At 44.7% G+C, this 20242-nt stretch overlaps 1 protein-coding gene across 1 annotated transcript; it reads left to right on the plus strand.

The window, feature by feature from the left end:
• The first annotated feature begins 9000 nt into the window (after nucleotides 1-9000).
• On the plus strand, nucleotides 9001-20238 carry stx17 (syntaxin 17). Its single transcript, XM_033980358.2, has 7 exons — nucleotides 9001-9144; nucleotides 9414-9556; nucleotides 9630-9695; nucleotides 11772-12101; nucleotides 13338-13388; nucleotides 15653-15739; nucleotides 18771-20238. Exons 2-7 carry the CDS (start codon nucleotides 9434-9436, stop codon nucleotides 19017-19019), a joined length of 906 nt encoding a protein of 301 aa, XP_033836249.1. The 5' UTR covers nucleotides 9001-9144; nucleotides 9414-9433; the 3' UTR covers nucleotides 19020-20238.
• Nucleotides 20239-20242: the final 4 nt, after the last annotated feature.

Below are 20242 nucleotides of genomic sequence, written 5' to 3' on the forward strand. Positions count from 1 at the left end.
ACCTACTTGTTTTCATGGAGGTGTGAAAGCTTAATGGCATAATGTAGAACACGCTGGGCAAACAAACATCTCCATGGAGACACACAGGTGATGGACCCTCCATGAGAAAGTTACTGAGTGCACATTTAATGACTATATATGCTTTATCATCATCATACCCTGTGAACACTACACACATCATACAATATAATAATTTGTAAATGTTTTATTCAACTGAGGCAGGCAGGACTTCACTATTTAGGAGAGATCTGGAGATGCAAATAACAAAAAATATCGTCATCTCTTTGTGTACCCTCGATTGTATACATACCACAGTTTGGGAACCACAGTGCATCTGCAAGTAGCGATGAAGGGTACATCTTTAGGACTCTGCCATAAATGATGCTGAATTCCTGAATGGAACTTTACTAGAACTTAACTCTTTTGGGGAATAATGACTCCACATACTTTCTTTCCCATCACAATAACAAAGCATCTACATTTAGAAAGGTTTGCGTTGTCTATTGACAGGTGAAGGGCCCTGCCATGCTCCCAGGGGCCCACAGCATCTCGTAGATTGTTGAGGGGGATTAGGGGAGTGATAGGGGGAGAGGGGGTAGAGGGAGATAGAGCTCTGTGTTAGCATGAGGTCCGGATCAGCCCCGAGCCTAGTTAAACACCATTGATCGCTACAGTGACATTTCACAGGCCCTGCTGTCTATACTGTCACTACCATCACTCACTGCTGCAGCACATCACACTCTCTCTCTTCTCTCTCTCACTTCTCTCTCTCTTCCCCTCTCTCCATCTGCCTGTCTTTCTTTCCCTCTCTCTGTATCCCTCACTCTCTATCTCAATTCTTTCTTTCTATCCCCTCTCTCTTCTGTCCCCTTCTCATTTCTTCTCTCTCAGTAGTTCTCTTTCTTTCACTCTCTTTCTCCCTCTCTTTCCCTCTCTTTCTCTCTCTCTCTCTCTCTTACACACACGCATTCTTGTCTCTCAGTAGTTCTCTTTCTTTCACTCACTTTCTCCCTCTCTTTCACTCTCTTTCTCTCTCTCTCTCTTACACACATGCATTCTTCTCTCTCAGTAGTTCTTTCTTTCTCTCTCTGTCTCTCTCTCTCTCTCTCTCTCACACACACACACACACACACACATGCATTCTTCTCTCTCAGTAGTTTTCTTTCTTTCTCTCTCTCTCGCACACACACACACTGTTCCCCTCTCCCTCCCTCTCTCTCTCTCCTCTCTCTCCCTCCCTCTTTTCCTCCTCTCTCTCTTCTCTCACTCTCTCTGTTTCCCTCTGCTTTTCCCTCTCTCTATTCTCTTTCTTCTCTCACTCCCTCTCCCTTTCTTTCTTTGTTTCTTCCTCCCCTCTGTCTCTTTTGTGTCCTTCTCTCCCTAGTTCCTTCTCTCTCTTTCTCCTTTCATTCAGTCCCCCTCTCTCTCACTCCCCCACTCGCCCTCTGTCTCCCCTTTCTCTCTTCTGTTTTCCTCTCTTTCTCTCGCTCATACTACCCCCTCTTCTCCCTCCCTCCCTCTTTCTCTCTCTCTCCTTCACTACTTCACTCACACATCAGGTGACAGGTGACTGATAGTAGCTGTGGTGGCTAATACGTGCAGGATTGTGCTCGGAGAGACTTCTGTGTGTACATGACACATTGTCATGATGTCAGTTTCCCTGTCCTCCCGTGCTCTCTCCCCCTCCCCTACCTGTGTGTCTGGAGCTGGGTGGAGTGCCTGACTCCTCCCGTGCACACCTGGGGTGCATCAGCCTAATCACCACCACCTGCTGCTGAGTACAAGAAGGCTTGGCAGTCTACACTCGGTGCCAGACCGTCCGCGTGTAAAACGTGAATGTTTCTAGCTAAGCTTTGTTATTTGGTACTTTCCGGCAAATGCTCATTTGGATTTATGCACCCTCCAGATTCCTGCCTCCACTCGCCCAGCTCCTGCCGTCACGTTCCAGTCCCGGTATCGTCTCCTGCTCGTCTCGTCTCCGGCTCGTCTCGTCTCCTGCTCGTCTCGTCTCCTGCTCGTCTCGTCTCCTGCTCGTCTCGTCTCCTGTCCGGTCCTGGTCTCTGGTTTGTCACCCGCTCCCCGCTCTGGTCTTCGTCTGCTCCGCCCGCCCTGGTACCGCACCTGCTTCTATCCCCGTCCTGGTCCTGTCCTGCCCGCCTCTACCTGCACCGCGCCCGCCTGACCCGTCTCCCGCTCCCCGGTTCCTGTACCTGCTCTTGTGACCTGTTTAAAGACTGCATTTTCACCGCTGTAAATAAACACTGTTAAAACTGCTCTGGTCTGCATCCTTTGGTCCTATCCGCACCGTTACGACAGAACGGTCTGGCCACTATGGACCAAGCAGGCTCAGATCCGGACCAGATGCGCCGCCTCACGCACTCTCACCCCGAGGCGGTGCTGGGTCAGCACGAACAATCCATTCGAACTCTATTGGAGCTAAATCAGACATTGTCCCAGCAGGTGGCACAGCTTAACCACCAGGTGGCCGCGCTCCTCGTCACCCCGCCTGCTGCAGCTGGAGCGCCACCATGCCTCCCGGAGCCGAGAGGCACGGATCCGGAGCCGTATGCTGGACAACCTCACCTCTGTCGCGGATTCCTGTTCCAGTGCGAGTTCATGTTCCAGCAATGCCCTTCTCGTTTCAGCTCGGGGGCCACCAAGATCCGATATATATGTGGATTACTCCGGGGCAGAGCTCTCCAGTGGGCAGAGGCGCGCCTAATGAAGACGTCTGTGGATAGCCTGGATTTTAATGAATTTGTGTCCACGTTTAAGCTGGTGTTTGACCACCCGCACTACCAGGACAATGCTGCCTCCCGGTTATTGACTCTCAGCCAGGGCTCCAGGACGGTAGCGGATTATTCCATTGAATTCTGGACACATGCGGCGGAGCTGGACTGGACGGACAGCGCGCTGCGGGCTGTGTTTGTGCGGGGCCTGAACGAGACTTTGAAAGATGAATTGGTTTCCCGGGACGAACCCCCCGACCTGCGGACCCTCATCTCCCTCACTCACCGTATAGACAACCGCCTACGGGCTCGTCGCCGAGAGAGACGCCGGTCACCGGTCCCGCCGGAGCCACGCGCTGCCCCGCCCCCGCCGGATGAGCCCATGCAACTCGACAGGACCCTTGTGTCGACCGAGGAGCGTCAACGGAGGCGTCGTCTGGCCGGGGCTTGCCTCTACTGCGGTGAGCGCGGACATTATGTGGTCACTTGCCCAGTTCGGCCAAAAGGGGGGGCCCACCAGTAGCACTGGGAGTACTGGTGGGCGAGCAACACATCCTGGACTCTTCTAATAGACTGCGGCTCAGCGCCACCCTGTGCGTTCGCACAGAGACCTTATGCGTTTCCGCCCTTATCGACTCCGGGGCTGAGAGGGACTTTATTGATGCCCAAGTCGCGGAGCAGCTCGGGGTCTACCTGGAGCCCCTCGAACGCCCCTTAAATGCCCAGGGGCTCAATGGACGTTTTCTGGGGCACATCACTCACATCACAGAACCTGTCACCGTGATTCTGTCCGGCAACCACCAAGAGAACCGTCAGTTTCATGTCCTGTCCTCCTCCGCTTCTCCTCTGGTCCTTGGTTACCCCTGGCTACGCGCCCACAACCCTGTTTTCGATTGGGCCAGGGGCGGAGTTTCGGGCTGGAGTCCCGATTGCCACGCCAAGTGCCTTCGGTCCGCCCTCCCTCCGGCCGGGAGGTCCGTTCCTGTCGCTGATCCGTCCCCAGACACCCCCAATCTGTCCTCGGTGCCTGCTGAATATCACGACCTGGGGGAGGTTTTTAGCAAGAGCAAGGCCCTCTCTTTACCGCCCCACCGTCCATATGACTGCGCCATTGACCTCCTGCCGGGTGCCCCACTACCATCTAGCAGGCTATATAACCTGTCTAAACCTGAACGCGAGTCAATGGAGGACTATATCCGTGGGTCCCTGGCTGCCGGAATCATCCGCCCGTCCACTTCACCCGTGGGAGCGGGGTTCTTCTTTGTGGCTAAGAAGGACAAATCCCTGCGGCCTTGCATTGATTACCGGGGTCTGAACAATATAACCGTAAAGAATAAATACCCGCTTCCCTTACTGGACTCGGCATTTACGCCCCTCCACGGTGCGACCATCTTCTCAAAGTTGGATTTGCGGAATGCGTACCACCTGGTGCGCATCAGGGAGGGAGACGAATGGAAGACGGCCTTCAAGACACCCCTGGGACATTTCGAATACTTGGTTATGCCCTTCGGTCTCACCAACGCCCCTGCCGTATTCCAAGCCCTCATCAACGATGTGCTCCGTGATTTCCTTAACCGATTCGTCTTTGTTTACTTGGATGACATCTTGATTTTCTCGCGGTCCCCCCAGGAGCATCATCAGCACGTTCGCCAGGTTCTCCAGCGCCTCCTCGAGAATAAACTGTTCGTGAAAGCTGAGAAATGCGAGTTTCACGCAGAGGAGGTCAGCTTTTTGGGCTTCATTGTGGGGCGGGGCCAAGTAAGAGCTGACCCTGAAAAGATCCAGGCTGTCACTGAGTGGCCCGTTCCTACCAGCCGGAGACAGCTCCAGAGATTTATCGGCTTTGCCAATTTTTATAGACGTTTCATCCGGGATTTTAGTAGGGTTATCTCGCCCTTAACTAAACTCACCTCTCCTGCTTTGCCGTTTGCCTGGTCTCCTGAGGCGCAGACAGCCTTCGAGAAGCTTAAGAGACTATTTACCTCCGCTCCCATCCTGCACCAGCCCGACCCTTCACGGCAATTCATCGTGGAGGTCGACGCCTCCGACTCGGGAGTGGGGGCCGTGCTTTCGCAGAGGTTCGACCCCCACAACCGCCTCTGTCCCTGCGCCTTCTTTTCCCGGCGACTGTCCTCGGCCGAGGTCAATTATGATGTGGGGGATCGGGAGCTCCTTGCCGTAAAGCTGGCCTTGGAGGAGTGGCGCCACTGGCTCGAAGGGGCGGAGCAACCATTCATCGTCTGGACCGACCATAAAAACTTGGAGTACATCCAGTCCGCCAGGCGCCTCAATCCCCGTCAAGCTCGTTGGTCCCTCTTCTTCAGCCGCTTCAACTTTCTCCTCACCTACCGCCCCGGATCTCGGAACGTCAAACCGGATGCCCTCTCCCGCCAGTTCGCCCTGGAGGATAGCCCGGTCACCGCAGAAACAATTATCCCCTCCTCGTGTGTGGTGGCCGCGGTCCATTGGGATATCGAGGACACCGTCCGAGAGGCCCAGACCAACGACCCCGACCCAGGTAACGGCCCTCCAGATAAACTGTTTGTTCCCGATTCTGTCCGGTCTCAGGTGCTCCAGTGGGTCCATGCCTCCCGTTTCGCCTGCCATCCTGGTGCCGGTCGCTCTCTCTCCCTCCTCAGGAGACGCTTCTGGTGGCCCACGATGGACACAGACACCCGGGCTTATGTCGCCGCCTGCCAGGTATGTGCTCGGGCCAAGGCCTCCCACTCACCCCCTTCTGGTCTCTTGCATCCTCTCCCAGTTCCTCGTCGCCCTTGGTCCCACATCGCCTTGGACTTCGTGACGGGCCTTCCCCCTTCCCAGGGGAACACGGTGGTTCTCACCATTGTGGACCGCTTCTCCAAGGCCGCCCATTTCGTTGCCCTGCCTAAGCTCCCCACAGCCAAAGAAACTGCCGACCAGCTGACCAGTCATGTCTTCCGACTCCACGGCATCCCGGTGGACATCGTGTCCGACAGAGGGACCCAATTCACCTCTCAGGTATGGCGGTCTTTCTGCGACAGTTTGGGGGCCACGGTTAGCCTCACGTCCGGGTTCCATCCACAATCTAATGGGCAGACGGAGCGGGCCAACCAAGACCTGGAGTCGGCCCTACGGTGCACAGCCTCCGCCAACCCCGCGACCTGGAGTACTCACCTACCCTGGATAGAGTACGCTCACAACTCCCTCGTGAGTTCCGCCACTGGTATGTCCCCCTTCGAGGCATCGCTGGGATATCAACCCCCTCTCTTTCCCACGGAGGAGAGGGACCTCGCCGTCCCGTCTGTTCAGCGCCATCTCCAGCGCTGTCGCCGGATCTGGAAGAAGGCCAGGGCGGCCCTTCTTCGGGCTGGAGCGCGCACTAAGGCGACGGCCGATCGCCACCGTGTCCCGGCGCCCGTATACCAACCTGGCCAGATGGTTTGGCTCTCCGCCAAGACGGTCCCGCTGAAGACGGACTCCCGTAAGCTGTCCCCCCGATTCCTGGGACCGTTTAAGATCATGAGGATCATAAATCCATCGGCGGTGCGCCTCCAGCTACCCCCGTCTCTCCGGATTCATCCGACCTTTCACGTCTCCCAGGTTAAACCAGTCCGGACCAGCGACCTGTGCCCTCCGGCCGATCCCCCACCGCCCGCCCGAGTCATTGACGGCCACCCGGCGTTCACCGTCCGCCGCCTGATTGACGTTCGTCGCCGTGGTAGGGGCCTCCAGTACCTCGTCGATTGGGAGGGTTACGGTCCGGAGGAGCGATCCTGGGTGCCCAGGGCACGCATTCTGGACCCCGACATGGTGAGAGACTTTCACCGCGCTCATCCTGACAAGCCTGGGGGTCCACCAGGAGGTGGACCTTAGGGGGGGGGTACTGTCATGATGTCAGTTTCCCTGTCCTCCCGTGCTCTCTCCCCCTCCCCTACCTGTGTGTCTGGAGCTGGGTGGAGTGCCTGACTCCTCCCGTGCACACCTGGGGTGCATCAGCCTAATCACCACCACCTGCTGCTGAGTACAAGAAGGCTTGGCAGTCTACACTCGGTGCCAGACCGTCCGCGTGTAAAACGTGAATGTTTCTAGCTAAGCTTTGTTATTTGGTACTTTCCGGCAAATGCTCATTTGGATTTATGCACCCTCCAGATTCCTGCCTCCACTCGCCCAGCTCCTGCCGTCACGTTCCAGTCCCGGTATCGTCTCCTGCTCGTCTCGTCTCCGGCTCGTCTCGTCTCCTGCTCGTCTCGTCTCCTGCTCGTCTCGTCTCCTGCTCGTCTCGTCTCCTGTCCGGTCCTGGTCTCTGGTTTGTCACCCGCTCCCCGCTCTGGTCTTCGTCTGCTCCGCCCGCCCTGGTACCGCACCTGCTTCTATCCCCGTCCTGGTCCTGTCCTGCCCGCCTCTACCTGCACCGCGCCCGCCTGACCCGTCTCCCGCTCCCCGGTTCCTGTACCTGCTCTTGTGACCTGTTTAAAGACTGCATTTTCACCGCTGTAAATAAACACTGTTAAAACTGCTCTGGTCTGCATCCTTTGGTCCTATCCGCACCGTTACGACACACATATATGACATATCGAACATTATCAGCAAAGAATGACCTGTGTATCTAATCTATTAAGGGAAAAGTTACATTGCGAGGACTCAGTATCAAAAAAAGACCAAGTGACATATTGATAAAAATCAAATACATATTAGTATTAGAGTATATAAAAATTCTATATAAACAATACATTAAACTAATATTCTATAGACAAAAAAGTTCCATGAAATTGCAAACTGTTATTAAATCATTCAAATGCTTTGAAAGGTTGGTGATCAGTTACTTTAATCTGAAATGCTTTTTTTTTTCAGTTTACTATATATGTTAACACATGAACAGTTGAATGTTTTGCCATCTTTGTCTGTGAATATTGTGTTTTTAGGACATGTTTATAGAACAAAAGGTCAAACTATTTTTGCCTCTTCTGTATAGTGCCAGTCACCCCCTCCTTTTTGATGCTCAGCCCTTGATTGTTGTGAGCAGGTTTATGAGTGTTTTGAGTGTAAAACTCAAGCTCCGACAGAAAACACACACATAGTGAGCTGTCAGTCCATTGGCCAATCGATCAGCGCTGACAGATCGCAGATACCCCCAGAGTCTTAATTAGCCGTCCCATTAGGACAGCCACACAGGCCAATGCTGCACTGAACACTGCTCTGCTGTGGTTTGTAATTTATTCTAATGTAATCATTTTACACCTTTCATTTGAAAATGCAGGTAAAACTACCATATACAGAGCTGCTTTTAATAAACAGATATAAAAGTAAAACCATGTTATTATGTTTTACACTCAATGTTGTCAGGTCTTCTCCTATTGTCTATTTCTAGAAGGCCTCTACATTTTAAATATGAGATCAAATGACACATGCTTATCAGTTTCACCCGCTTAAAACAACCGCTGGCTTGCTCACCTACTGACAGACTTCCTGGATTAGTCTCAAATGAATGGCCTCTCAATACTGTGATACACATACACACGTGCACTCACACGCACACACAAACACCTGCCCCAGCACAGTGGCCTAGACAACATCATGTTTATTATCAGACTTTCGCTGTCAGCTTTCTTCTGCCCACTCAGTCTGTGGCTCTGGGAGTCCCCTAGACTAGTGGACACACACGCCCACACACACACAGCATGCACTGCACTGGGGGAATGCCCCATTCTCTGGGACTGTGCCCCTCATGGAGACTGAGGTGAGTGGGTGGGGGTTGGCCTAAATGTCAAAGGTAAAAGGTGCCACAGAGAGGAAGTGGAAACAGCTCAGACTGATAAAGGAGGGGGAAGCCCTAAGGCTTTCTGACATTATATTGTCGAAACAATTAAAAAAATATTTTCATATTTGAATTGCAGTTGCCTTTGTTTTTGTTCCCAAGTATGTATAATAAGAGTTGAGGCTTCTAGACTTTTTTTTTTTTTTTTTTTAACAACATTTTAAGATAGATGCATTAAATTAAGCATTTAGTTTAGTAATTATAGAGCACATAATTTGGAGTAGACAAGGAGATACTGGACCTTGGACTAGACATGGCATGAGGACTTGCATTGTGGTTTAGGAATACTGTACCACACAAAATGATAAAATACTGCAATATAATAAATCCAATGTGTATGGACTGTGTAGTAAAAGTAAATGTCTGCTGAGTCAAAAATACAGTTTGTTTTCCCTGTGTTTTATTCCAGTCGTTTCTATTGGTGTAAATCTTGCAGGACAGTGGACACTTTAAACAGGAACTAAATGTGGCCACGGGAAGTCGGAAAGTATTCACGGGTGCACAAGTTTGTATACAAACATCAGACATCGAAGCATTTAGCAGCGCATTGTTCCTGTTTTAACGTCAGTATTGGATGATTTGGAAAGTCGATGCCTTAGTGAATGTTTTAATTTATCGGTAAGTGGCATCAAGAGTCTTTTTTATACAGAAGTACATATTTAAACAATCTTAGCATGTTTTTTCATATTGTTTCAGTGTTGCGGGATATTTGGGTTAAAGTTCTTTTAATCTAATAAAAATATGTTATATAAATGTTAATATACACTATGACTGTCACTTAAACATAATTGTAGAAATGTATCGAAACAATTACATAAACCTGACGTGTCCTGAGTAATATGACTGTGTGATGTGGAAATGTGACTGTGTGTGATGTGTTGGTGCAGATGTACTGAGCTGGGCCCTGATGGCTGCAGAAAACGACAAACTCACACTGAGGCGTCTGGAGGTGCCAATCCATAAGTTCATTAAAGTGGCAATACCCACGGACTTGGAAAGACTGCAAAAACATCATAGTAACATCTTAAAGGTTCACTGTCATGAAGAAATACACACATTCTTCGTATTATATATATTTTACATGGTTTATTTTTTCTCCACAGTATCAGCAGTTGCAGCAATGGGACAAGCTTCACGACGAGCACATAAATTCAATTCGAACAGTGCAGGTACAATGCGAAATTAGAACTGTTGTCTAAGCAAAATAAGAAAATATTATATCTTTTGAAAGGAGAAAAGTCCTCCAAATGCTGCATGTAACAGGAAGATGAAAGCCATCGATAGAGATGTGTTCATCCTGTGGCGTTTCAAAAATCCTTATCATGCCATAGCATGTTTAATATCCAAATCTTCCATCTGAATTCTCCAGTCCTAACCATAAACCTAGCTCTGGACTGACTACTCTTAACAGGTGCCCAACAACACTGAGGGTCTTTTTTTTTCTCATTAGAATTATACTGTCACATGAATAATCCCAATTATCAGTTAACCAAATAATCTCTGTTCTGTGTTCAGAAGAGGTTTCTCCTACATGAAATCCTGTTTGAATATTTAAAAATATTTCCAAAAAGCTGATTTTCATCCCCATGCTCCATTCACATAGTGGTGTGTATAAGAGGCCTTTGGGATGTGTTGTGTCCTGGAAGCCCTGGTGTCTCTGAAGGTGAAATATTTCCAAACAGGACACATCCATCCTCTCACCATTCCTCTCATGCCCGTGAGACCAGGCCAGAGTGCTTTTCTGTGTCTTCACAGTGTTAATCTAAATATGGGCGTAGTTATCCTGACCCTCTGTAGATGTGATAAGGTCTGTAGTGGATAAAGGTAGAATATTCCTGTATTGAAAATTCATAATATCACAATTTTTGTTTTTGAGATAGTACACAACATTAGAATATAGAGTAAATTAAATAATAAATCATATCAAAAAGGCTAAAAGATCTTACTGATAAGAAGTAAAAAAAAAACAAACAACAACTTGTAGTGTCATCTTCCAAACAAGGTTGTAATTGGATATATCTGCACTTTTTTGTAAATTTAGTGGTCTATTCATGTTTTATGTAATACTTGAAACTCAACTTATTTTGTGTAAAACATCTTCTGAAATGCACCTGATTCGTTCTTTTCTAATAAACACTAGTGCACTACAGTAATAACAAGATTTTAGTACTATAGACTTGTGCACTGGTCTTGTCTGTAATTATAGATTCATTTAACCCACTATCTCTACATCAACATCCAAGCAGACAAGCTAAAATCATATTCTGAGCCAATATTAATTTTTCTGCTCTGTCTTATACATTTGGTTGGGGTTGATTTGCAGTTTGACAGGTGCTAGACCCAAGTGACCAATCGTTAACTGTATATTTTTCAGTTTTATGCATTTAGTTTGAGAGTGAGGCGATGCAGAGATGTTTATTCATATAATGTGATTAGGAGAAATAGATATTGGCAGGCATCTGACCCCATGGGTTGTGGGGTGGCCTGGGGGGCTGGTGGCTGCGCTGTAATCCTCCTGTCACCCCCAGGGCACAGCAGGACCTGGGGTTTGTGCTCCCCAGAATAATACCACCCCCCACCTCCTTTCCAACCATCAGCACACGTATACTAGAGTCAGACCAAGTTGAATTGCTATTTGATAGAAAATCACACACTAGGCACCTGCTTATCTCCATGAAGATGATATTTCTTTGTTTTGAATGTTCCATTAAACTTGCCTATCTCTGTGGAGATTACAGCACAAGGTCAAGTTAGAAGTTAGATCTGCATGTCTTTATTTTATTTTTCCAGGTGTTTTTGAGAAATAAAAACACTATAACTGATTGTGCTATAATGCTCATAATGCTAGATAGATTTGTTCAGTGCTGTACCGTAGAACATTCCTGGCCAAAAGTTTGAAATTTGTGTGATTCAATAGTGCACTGTGAACTGTATCTTGATTTTTTATAAACTAATATCTAATCACAAACGTTTTAGAAAAAAAAGTAATTCAGTATTTTTTTTTTCCAAACCAATAGTATCGTCATGGAGACATGCAGGTAGTGGACCCCAAACCAGAAAAGCTACTCAGTGTCCCTTTAAGTATTAATATATGGCATAGCTATTTTTATACTTTGTTCAAATTTTTTTATCCATTCAAATGTGTTTTTTGTTCATAATACACTAACATTTTTATTTGCAACCTGATTAATTTCTGAGTAATAATTGTACTGTAAAAGTAGGTTGTTGTTTTATTTACCCTGCAGCAGTTGAGAGCAAATGTGAGAGAGATGGAGAAGTTGTGTGGTCGTGTGCGCGTGGAAGATGCCGCCTCTCTGGAGAAACTGGTGCGCCCGATCAGAGACAGAGCCTCCACCGCGGTCCAGGACTTTTTACTCCTGCACCCGGCCCCTGACCCCCGGGTGACCCATGCACCTGCCGCTTATGCACCTGCCACTCACGCACTTGCCACCCACACGTCTTGCAGCCCTCATGACGAAGACGAAGAAGAGGAGACACTATGTGAAAAGCAAATTCAGCTCCCTACCATACCTCCAGATGAGATTGCAGCAGAATCCTGGGAAAACCTAGAAGAGGTAGACACAGATTCTTATGCAATTAATTTACAATACACAAATTATGCAATATTACCACTCATAAATAATTGACATTGGCATAGATCAGGCATAGCATTATGACCAATGAGAGGTGAAGTGAATAAGCTGTTTCTCTTGGCAGTGTTTAACTGGTGAAATGGAGTGTGTTTGCGAGTGACACATATCCATAGACTTGGTTTAGCCCAAGATTGGTTTGATTCAGTTTTATATCTGGGCCTAGAGTTAGATTCAGTAGAACTTGTTAGAGCATCTATAAACTTACTAAATAAAAACACTGTAATAGATTAGATAATATTGTTCTAGAAATGTTATTTCTAATAAAGAGAAACTGCAGTATGTTGCCTATGGGCTGCACATTAGGGGCAGATGACATGTTAGACATACTGTATATAGTAGGCTCTTTGTATTCATTCTAGGTCATGTTGTCTCATATCTGCAGCAAGCTAAAGTATAATGAAAATAAGTGCCTTACAACACTAGTAGAAAAAAATGTTATTCAGGTATTAGATAGTGGACTTAAAGCACTTTTTAGTGCATATTAAGATAGTAGTTAAATGGGCCATATTACTATATTTTCTGATCTATGTTATAATGTTGTTTCCTCATCACAAACATATCTGAAGTTGTGTTTTGTTCCCTTCACACAAGTTCAGTACTCAAACTCTGCACATTTAGGCTGAGTTCTTCTAACAGAAAACACTCTGTTTCACTTTGTGATGTCATGTGGTAATACAGGAAGTGCTCCACTGAGTTTCTAAACTATATACATCTTTAATAAAATCATCTGGATGATTTAAGCCCTGGAGTTGCCCATCTATAGTGAACAAAAGGTAAAAGGTAGCTGTTTACTTGCAAACTTACTTACTACATGATATCACAAGGTGGAACAGAGCATTTTAAACTTTGGAGATGTAGACAGACTAACAATAAAGGGTTACTCAAACATGTGTCAATGAAACAAAACACAACTCCAGGTATGTTTTGGATGAGGTAACAACATTCTAACATGGCTTTAAGCTCACAAGAGTCACTTTTGCGTAATATAGGACCTTTAAGATCATGTCCAATAACATCCATATAAACATTAAGTACTTTATAAACATCAACCCTGAACTAATTGACTAGTTAGTATGCCTGTTACTAGTTAAGCATTAATATAGTGTCTGTGTGTTACAAAATAATGTTCCTGTTACAATATATCTATCTCCTGCACAGGATCTGAGAGAGCTGGGTGGTTTGGTGACAGAGTTCTCCATTCTTGTCCATGTAAGTATCCACTATCATAAATCTCACTGTGTACTTAGCGGCTGCTCCTGTGTTCACATGTTACCCCTCCATAGATTTCCCTATGTACATGAGAACAAAACAAGGTAAGCTACTTCACAGTGTAACTAGGAAGTGACTGACTCTTGTTTGTGTTGCCCGGTGAGGTCCTCGGAGAAGACTTGGGAGGGATCAGCTAGAGTCTATATGGGGCTCTAGAGGGTACTACTCACTTAGCCACAAGCAGAGAATGAAAGAAGGAGGAGAGAGGATTTGAGAAAGCATAGTCCATTGGGAAGAACCAGGAACAAGGGATACATATGAACAGGTGGAGAACAGACGCCTCAGATTATCAGTCTATCCTCAGGGATGGATAGAAAGAGAGAGGGAGGGAGTGATGTGTAAAAGATAGATGAACACAGAAAGAGGAGGGCAAAGTAGAGACAGGAGTGTTACTGGGGTAAACGAACCAAAAAGGGGCAAGATAGTGCTGGATGGGGGTAAAGAAAGTGCATAGACATGTTCTGGTGACTTCTAGAATATGCCCTTGAGGGAGTATTTCATGTTCAGAGGAAATACAAGTCTGCATTGTGTGTCTATAGTGTTGTTACGATATTGAAAGTCACACTTGATTTACTAAGAAAAATGATGTGATACTCATTTCACATTAGAACGCAATTTCAAGCACTAAATAAATAAATAAATACTAGTTGTTTAATATTACCATTTAGCCTTATACTAGTTCTGATATAGATCAAGACCGTATTAAAACTATTCAGGAAAGGTCAAACTTTGTCCTATAAGTCCTATAAAAAAATCTACTCAAGTTTTTTAAAGGAATGACTATAAGCACGAATTCAGTTTGTTTAGGATATTTCTTAAACAGTTCCTTAATCACTCATTCAACATTTGTCGATTTATCTGCACCAGTTATAATAAATAATTAAATAAAAACAGTAAAACTAAATGGGAGCAAATATGGGAGAAGGATAGTGATGAGTAAATATGCTTTGGTTGTTGTTTGGTCAGAGCCTGGCCTCACAGAGAGAGACAGCTGCCACTCTGAATATTTCATGAGAAGGACACAATGCTCCGGTCCACACACTCACAGCCAAGTGTAATCTGTGCCGTGATACGAGTGTTACTATGTCAGAGTTTACTGTCTGAATTTTGGAGAAAACAATTGAAAAAGGAGAGATTATAGATTTCATTATTGATTAATTCACCTTCATTTAAGTTCATATAGAATAGCTTTCCATACAAGACGCTATGTGTACAGCCTTATTATATTCAACGTTCAGATAAATGTGTTCAAAATGCTTTCTTTAATCTTTTATGATTCATGTTTTGTAGTGTAGTTACTTTTACAATGTTATTTAATAGGTTGTATTTGTAATATTAATTTATTTCTGACATGTTGTTGATAAACCATGGAGGGAACATCACAGTTAATCACAATGTTAAATGGAAACTGACATCTGGACAATGCCATTTATTGAATCTTAATCAGATTGTTGTGATCCAGTCATTTCAGATCATCAGTGATCAGTGTGGTGTTTTTTAATCAACAAGTCTTCAGTAAAGGCAAATAGTTTGAAGTAAATTTCAGTCTTCAAGTTTTATTCTGTTTTTTTTTTTTTTTCAAATGCCACTGGAGTGAAAAGGTTTTGTTCCTTGTTGAAGTGAGGTAAATTTTATTGAACCTATTGTAACGTTCTGGTGTAAGGAAACACGCCGGATTTCTTTTAGTTGTTTATTTCCTGAACCAAGGGCTAATGTAGGCTGTAACCCAGGCCACAACAAGAGCAAAACAACAGCAGTCTCAGCCCACTAAAGCCAGTCACCAAAACAGACCAGAACTGACGAATAAAACCTTCACATCAACTTGTCAGCATAGCAACCAGGTGTCACATACAAAAGCAGTTACATTAAAAACAACACATAAACAGTTACAAGGACAACAAAAGGTGTCAACTCTGAACTAAACACAAAATATCAGATAATTGCACTATGAAATGATTTAAGGCCTAATTATTTGTTTTTACTAATCAGACCATAGAATCAAGAATTGTGGTGTATTGCCCAGCCCGACATCTTTAATCAAAATGAATCAATTATACCTTGTTGCAGTCCACCTGTACCCTGTGCTTCCTGTGCTCTCCAGTGAGGCCTTAGACTTACCTCTGTGTTCACACTTGTGTCTTACTCATGTGGTGTGGGTGTGATGTCTCTAATGTGTGTGCGTGTGCCTAACCCTTGTGTCACAGTCCCAGCAGGAGAAGATTGACAACATCGAGGACAACGTCAACATGGCCGCCTCCAACGTGGAGGAGGGGACACGTAGTCTGGGGAAGGTATGTGTACTCTGCTAAAAATTTGTATCTCGCTGTGGTTAAAATGACTTCAATTCAGAATAACAATATGAATTTCAGTAGATTTAAAGGTGCACTATGTCACCTTTCTGTTGGAGGGTACGCCCACTGCTTGTTATTGCGTAGTCTGGAATGTTCCACAGTATGCCCTTATATATGTACAATCATTTATTTCACTGTGGGTGTTTGTATTACCCAAAAATATGTACATACAAAACATGTATTCTTCTTACTGTTGAAGGGGGTCACCTCTCCACAGATCTGACCTGGTGGCGTCACCCGCTTGACATCATGAAGATAGCTAACTTTAATGCCATACTGCATTGCTTTTGTGCCAGGGAAAGCAATGACATCTCCATAGAGACAAGTAGGTGGTGGACTCTCCTCCAGAAAAGTTGCATAGTGTATCTTTATTTGCGTATGGCTGCATTCATGCTTGTCCTGGTCTGGTCTTGGTTTGATACTGATTTTGATGTGGTGTAAATGCAGCCTGGGTGATGTAGATTTATGTTTCATAGCACTTCCAAACAGGTCCTAGATAATTTAGTTTGAAATAAGAAAATAAAATCTACTCATGCAGTGATTCGTGCATGTGAATGAAGACCAAATAAAATGTAATCAACAAATGTGATTTATCAAAAAAAAAAATCAGGATTCATATATTTTTTTTCATATTGCCCAGACCTGTTTTAATATAAATTCCTGTTTGTGTGTGTGCGTATGTGCGTGTGTGTTTAAAGTGTTTGGGAGATAAGGAGATCGATGGCACTTTGCCTCCCAGCCATTCCACAGCGTTTGTCCCTATTGATCTGTTCGAATACGGAGGAAAGCTGCAATTAAGGAAATGGAAAGAGGAGAGGGCTTGAGAGGAGCAGAGGAGTGATAGAGTGATAGAGAGGTGAGCAGAGGCGCGGTGACACCAGACAAGGGTCCCCGTGTGCACAGCATTAAGGGGGCTTTTGAGTGACTGGTTAATAGTTTTTCAGCGGATCCTATTGTCAATTCAAAACGCACGGTGCTGTTGTGAACAAACGCCCAAGTGCTAAGTCATTCTGTCGACTCTGCGGCCTTCACACATATTACACACTCAGACTCATGAACTTTTGATCTGTAAGAACAAAATGAATCAGCTGGCTTTCTCATATTACACCACACTGAGCTGGTGTTTGTGGAAACTTATTGTTGCTTTGATTTAAATATTTCATAAAATACACATGTTTAAGAAATCAGGTCTTACTAATAATACATTTGTCTTATCCGGGTGCTTTTCCAGATGTTCCAAGTGGCTTTACAATGTCAAGTCACACCTGGCGCGGGGTAGACTTAAGTGTGGCCGTAAATTAACATTTATTCAGCGCAAATTCTGATAGCGATCATAATTAGGTGCACTATGTAACAGTTTTCTGGTTGGAAGTTTGCAACCTGTTTGTTCCCATGTTATTGCTGTGCCTAGAATGTTCCACAATATGTCACATCCACAACTTGTATATCTCCATAGAGCCTGTAATTGACTAAAAATAAGATAGATCAGTTTAATGCCAGACTGTGGAACATTCCAGGTCAAGCAATAAGTCTCCATGGAGACAAGTAGCCTGTGTGGATGATGTGGGTCAGCTCCACCCCATTTATCTAATCTAGTGACTTTTATAACCGTCACTAAACATTGATAATAAGCCTAAACTTCCTCTACAGATTAACTTTAGACTGGACATTAAAGGGCCCATATTATGCTATTTTCTATTCTATGTTATAATGTTGTTTTCCTCGTCAAAAATGTACCTAGAGTTGTGTTTTATTTCATTCACACATGTTTAACACGCAAATCCTGCATATTTAGGATGATTTTTTTTTTTCTCAAATAGAACACACTCCACTTCCACCTTGTGATATCATGTGTTAATACAGGAAGTGCTCTAATGTGTCTTTAAACTCCACACACCTTCACTAGAATCACTTGGATGATTTCACCCCTGGAATTGCCAATCTCTACTAAACAAAAGGTAAAATGCAGCTGTTAATGTGAAAAATACCATTTCATGACATCACAAAGTGGAACAGAGCATTTTGAGCTTTGGAGATGTGGACAGACTAAGAATAATAATAAACTTGTTACTCAAACATGTATAAATGAAACAAACATGACTCCGGGTATGTTTTTGAGGCCTTAACAACATTCTAACGTAGCTCACAAGAGTCAGCTTTTCATAATATTGGACCTTTAAATCATCATTATCACCCAAATAATTATGATTTGATATTTTTTCCCCATAATTGAACAGCATTGAAGCAGAACAAAACATTTAAAACAGAAATACATTGTTAATTTAGATAAAACTTAAAAATAAAAAAACACCAAATACTGTAAAATAGAAATGTATTTGTTTATCGTGTTATTATGAATATTCTTGAATATTGACTGTGCTTGGCTTGTGATGTTGTAGTTGTTTTTGGTGGTAGTAGGGGGTGTGGACAGATAGCGCAGATCTGAGTCGTGTCAGATGTTTTAACATGTGAAAGCTTGTAATCTGTCATCAGGTCAAACTGAATTAAACGCACAACACCACCACCCCTTTCACTGCCCATGCCCCAGTCCTTTCAACTGTGTGCAGATGAAATTAAAATTCAACTGCCACGGGGCGGGGACCAGTGATGGATGCTTTTGAACTGCATTAAATTAATAGTAAGCGTTAATCAAGTTTTGCGTGCGTGTGTGCGTAAGGCTGGTTCAAATGTCTTAATTGCCATCGGCGCAGCCCACCTTTCACTTTGAAGATAACAGCGGTAATAACACAGGGGCTACTGATTCTGATTCCCCCAAATTAAGATAATCGTGTTACTTTGATGAACTATAGGCGTTGTGGTTTACGTTTAAATATGCAAGCGTTTGTGTACTTTTCCCCTCCCTTCTTTGCTGTAATCTTGAAAGGAAAGATACATCCTAACTGAATCAAAAGTCTTAAAAAGGTGCGTAAATTAAACTGCAGTCCTATCTCTCCTCTATGTGTCTCTCCAGGCTGTGGGTTATAAGTTAGCAGTCTTGCCCATCGCTGGAGCTCTTCTCGGGGGAGTGATAGCGGGTCCACTTGGCCTCCTGGCTGGGTTCAAGGCTGCAGGGGTGGCGGCTGCGGTCGGAGGAGGGGCGCTTGGGTTCGCTGGTGGGAACATGGTCCAAAAGCATCGCAAAGCTGGTTTAGATCTGCAGATGAAACAGCTGACGGCTCCACCATCAAAACCAGAAGAAGAATTACCGAAGGATAAATGACAATGAATTAAACTCTAACTCACGCAAGAAGCCAAGGATTTGCCTTTTAAATGATAAACTAACTGCCTTATTTAAGTGTATTTGTTACGTGTAACTGCCAATGTGAAAACTGACGATGTGGTTAAGTTAGCTTCTTTTAGGCTTACTTTTGTACGTTGGCTATGAATGTTTTTCAAAAAACTACTGACAACCTGTATGAATCCCTCCTGTTAATGTAGGCCTATACGGTTAGACTTTAAAGGGTGTACTGCGTAACATTTCTGCTGTAGGGTATGCCACCTGCTCGTCTCCATGGAGATGTTATTGCTTTGTTTGAAATAGTCCAAAGTATGACATTGAACATATATATCTGGCATTTAGTTGATTATGGGTGTCTTTTGCTCAAATCCACCTTGAAAAATATGCATTCTTATAGTGAGTGGGCTCGCTTCTCCACAGATCTGACCTCTGGCATGAGTGGGTTCGCCTGCTTGTTACTGGCAAAGCAATAACATAATTCAATGGAGACAAGCAGGTAGCATAAAAGTGATATAATGCACCTTTTATAGTCCTGCTGCAGTTGTACTAATATTGGATGGCCAGAAATGTTTTGTCATTAGTTAAATATTAAAAGGCCCATATTACTATATTTTCTGATCTGTTATTTATGCTGTTTTCTCGTCACAAACATTCCCAGACCACACAGACCCTGCATATTTAAACTGAGTTCTTCTCTCAAACAGAAAACACTCTGTCCCACCTTGTGATGTTATGTGGTAATACAGGAAGTGCTCCACCCTGTTTTTAAACTCCATGCACCTTCACTAGAATTATGTGGATGATTTCAGCCTTGGACTTGCCAATCTCTGCTGAACTTGAAAACTTCTGCTTCATGATGTCACAAGGTGGAACAGCATTTTGAGCTTTGGGGATGCAGACAGACTAATAATGCAGGGTTACTCAAACATGTGTGAATGAAACAAAACACGACTCCGGGTATGTTTTTGAGGAGGTAACAACCTTCTAATATGGCTTAAAGCTCACAAGTGTAAGCTTTAAGCCTACTGCATAATGTAGGAACTTTAAGTATTAAATGTGCTTTACAAAAACTATACTTCTATACAAACTGCAACAATGTGCCACTGAATGCAACATTTTTTCATGATAAAAATGCACTTGTTTTTGCCAAATAAAATGTTTTCATGTAAACTAAAGCATTAAATGATGTGTCCAGACAACAAACA

This window comes from Periophthalmus magnuspinnatus, chromosome 16 (genome assembly GCF_009829125.3).
Source record: "Periophthalmus magnuspinnatus isolate fPerMag1 chromosome 16, fPerMag1.2.pri, whole genome shotgun sequence".
Lineage (NCBI taxonomy): Eukaryota > Metazoa > Chordata > Actinopteri > Gobiiformes > Gobiidae > Periophthalmus > Periophthalmus magnuspinnatus.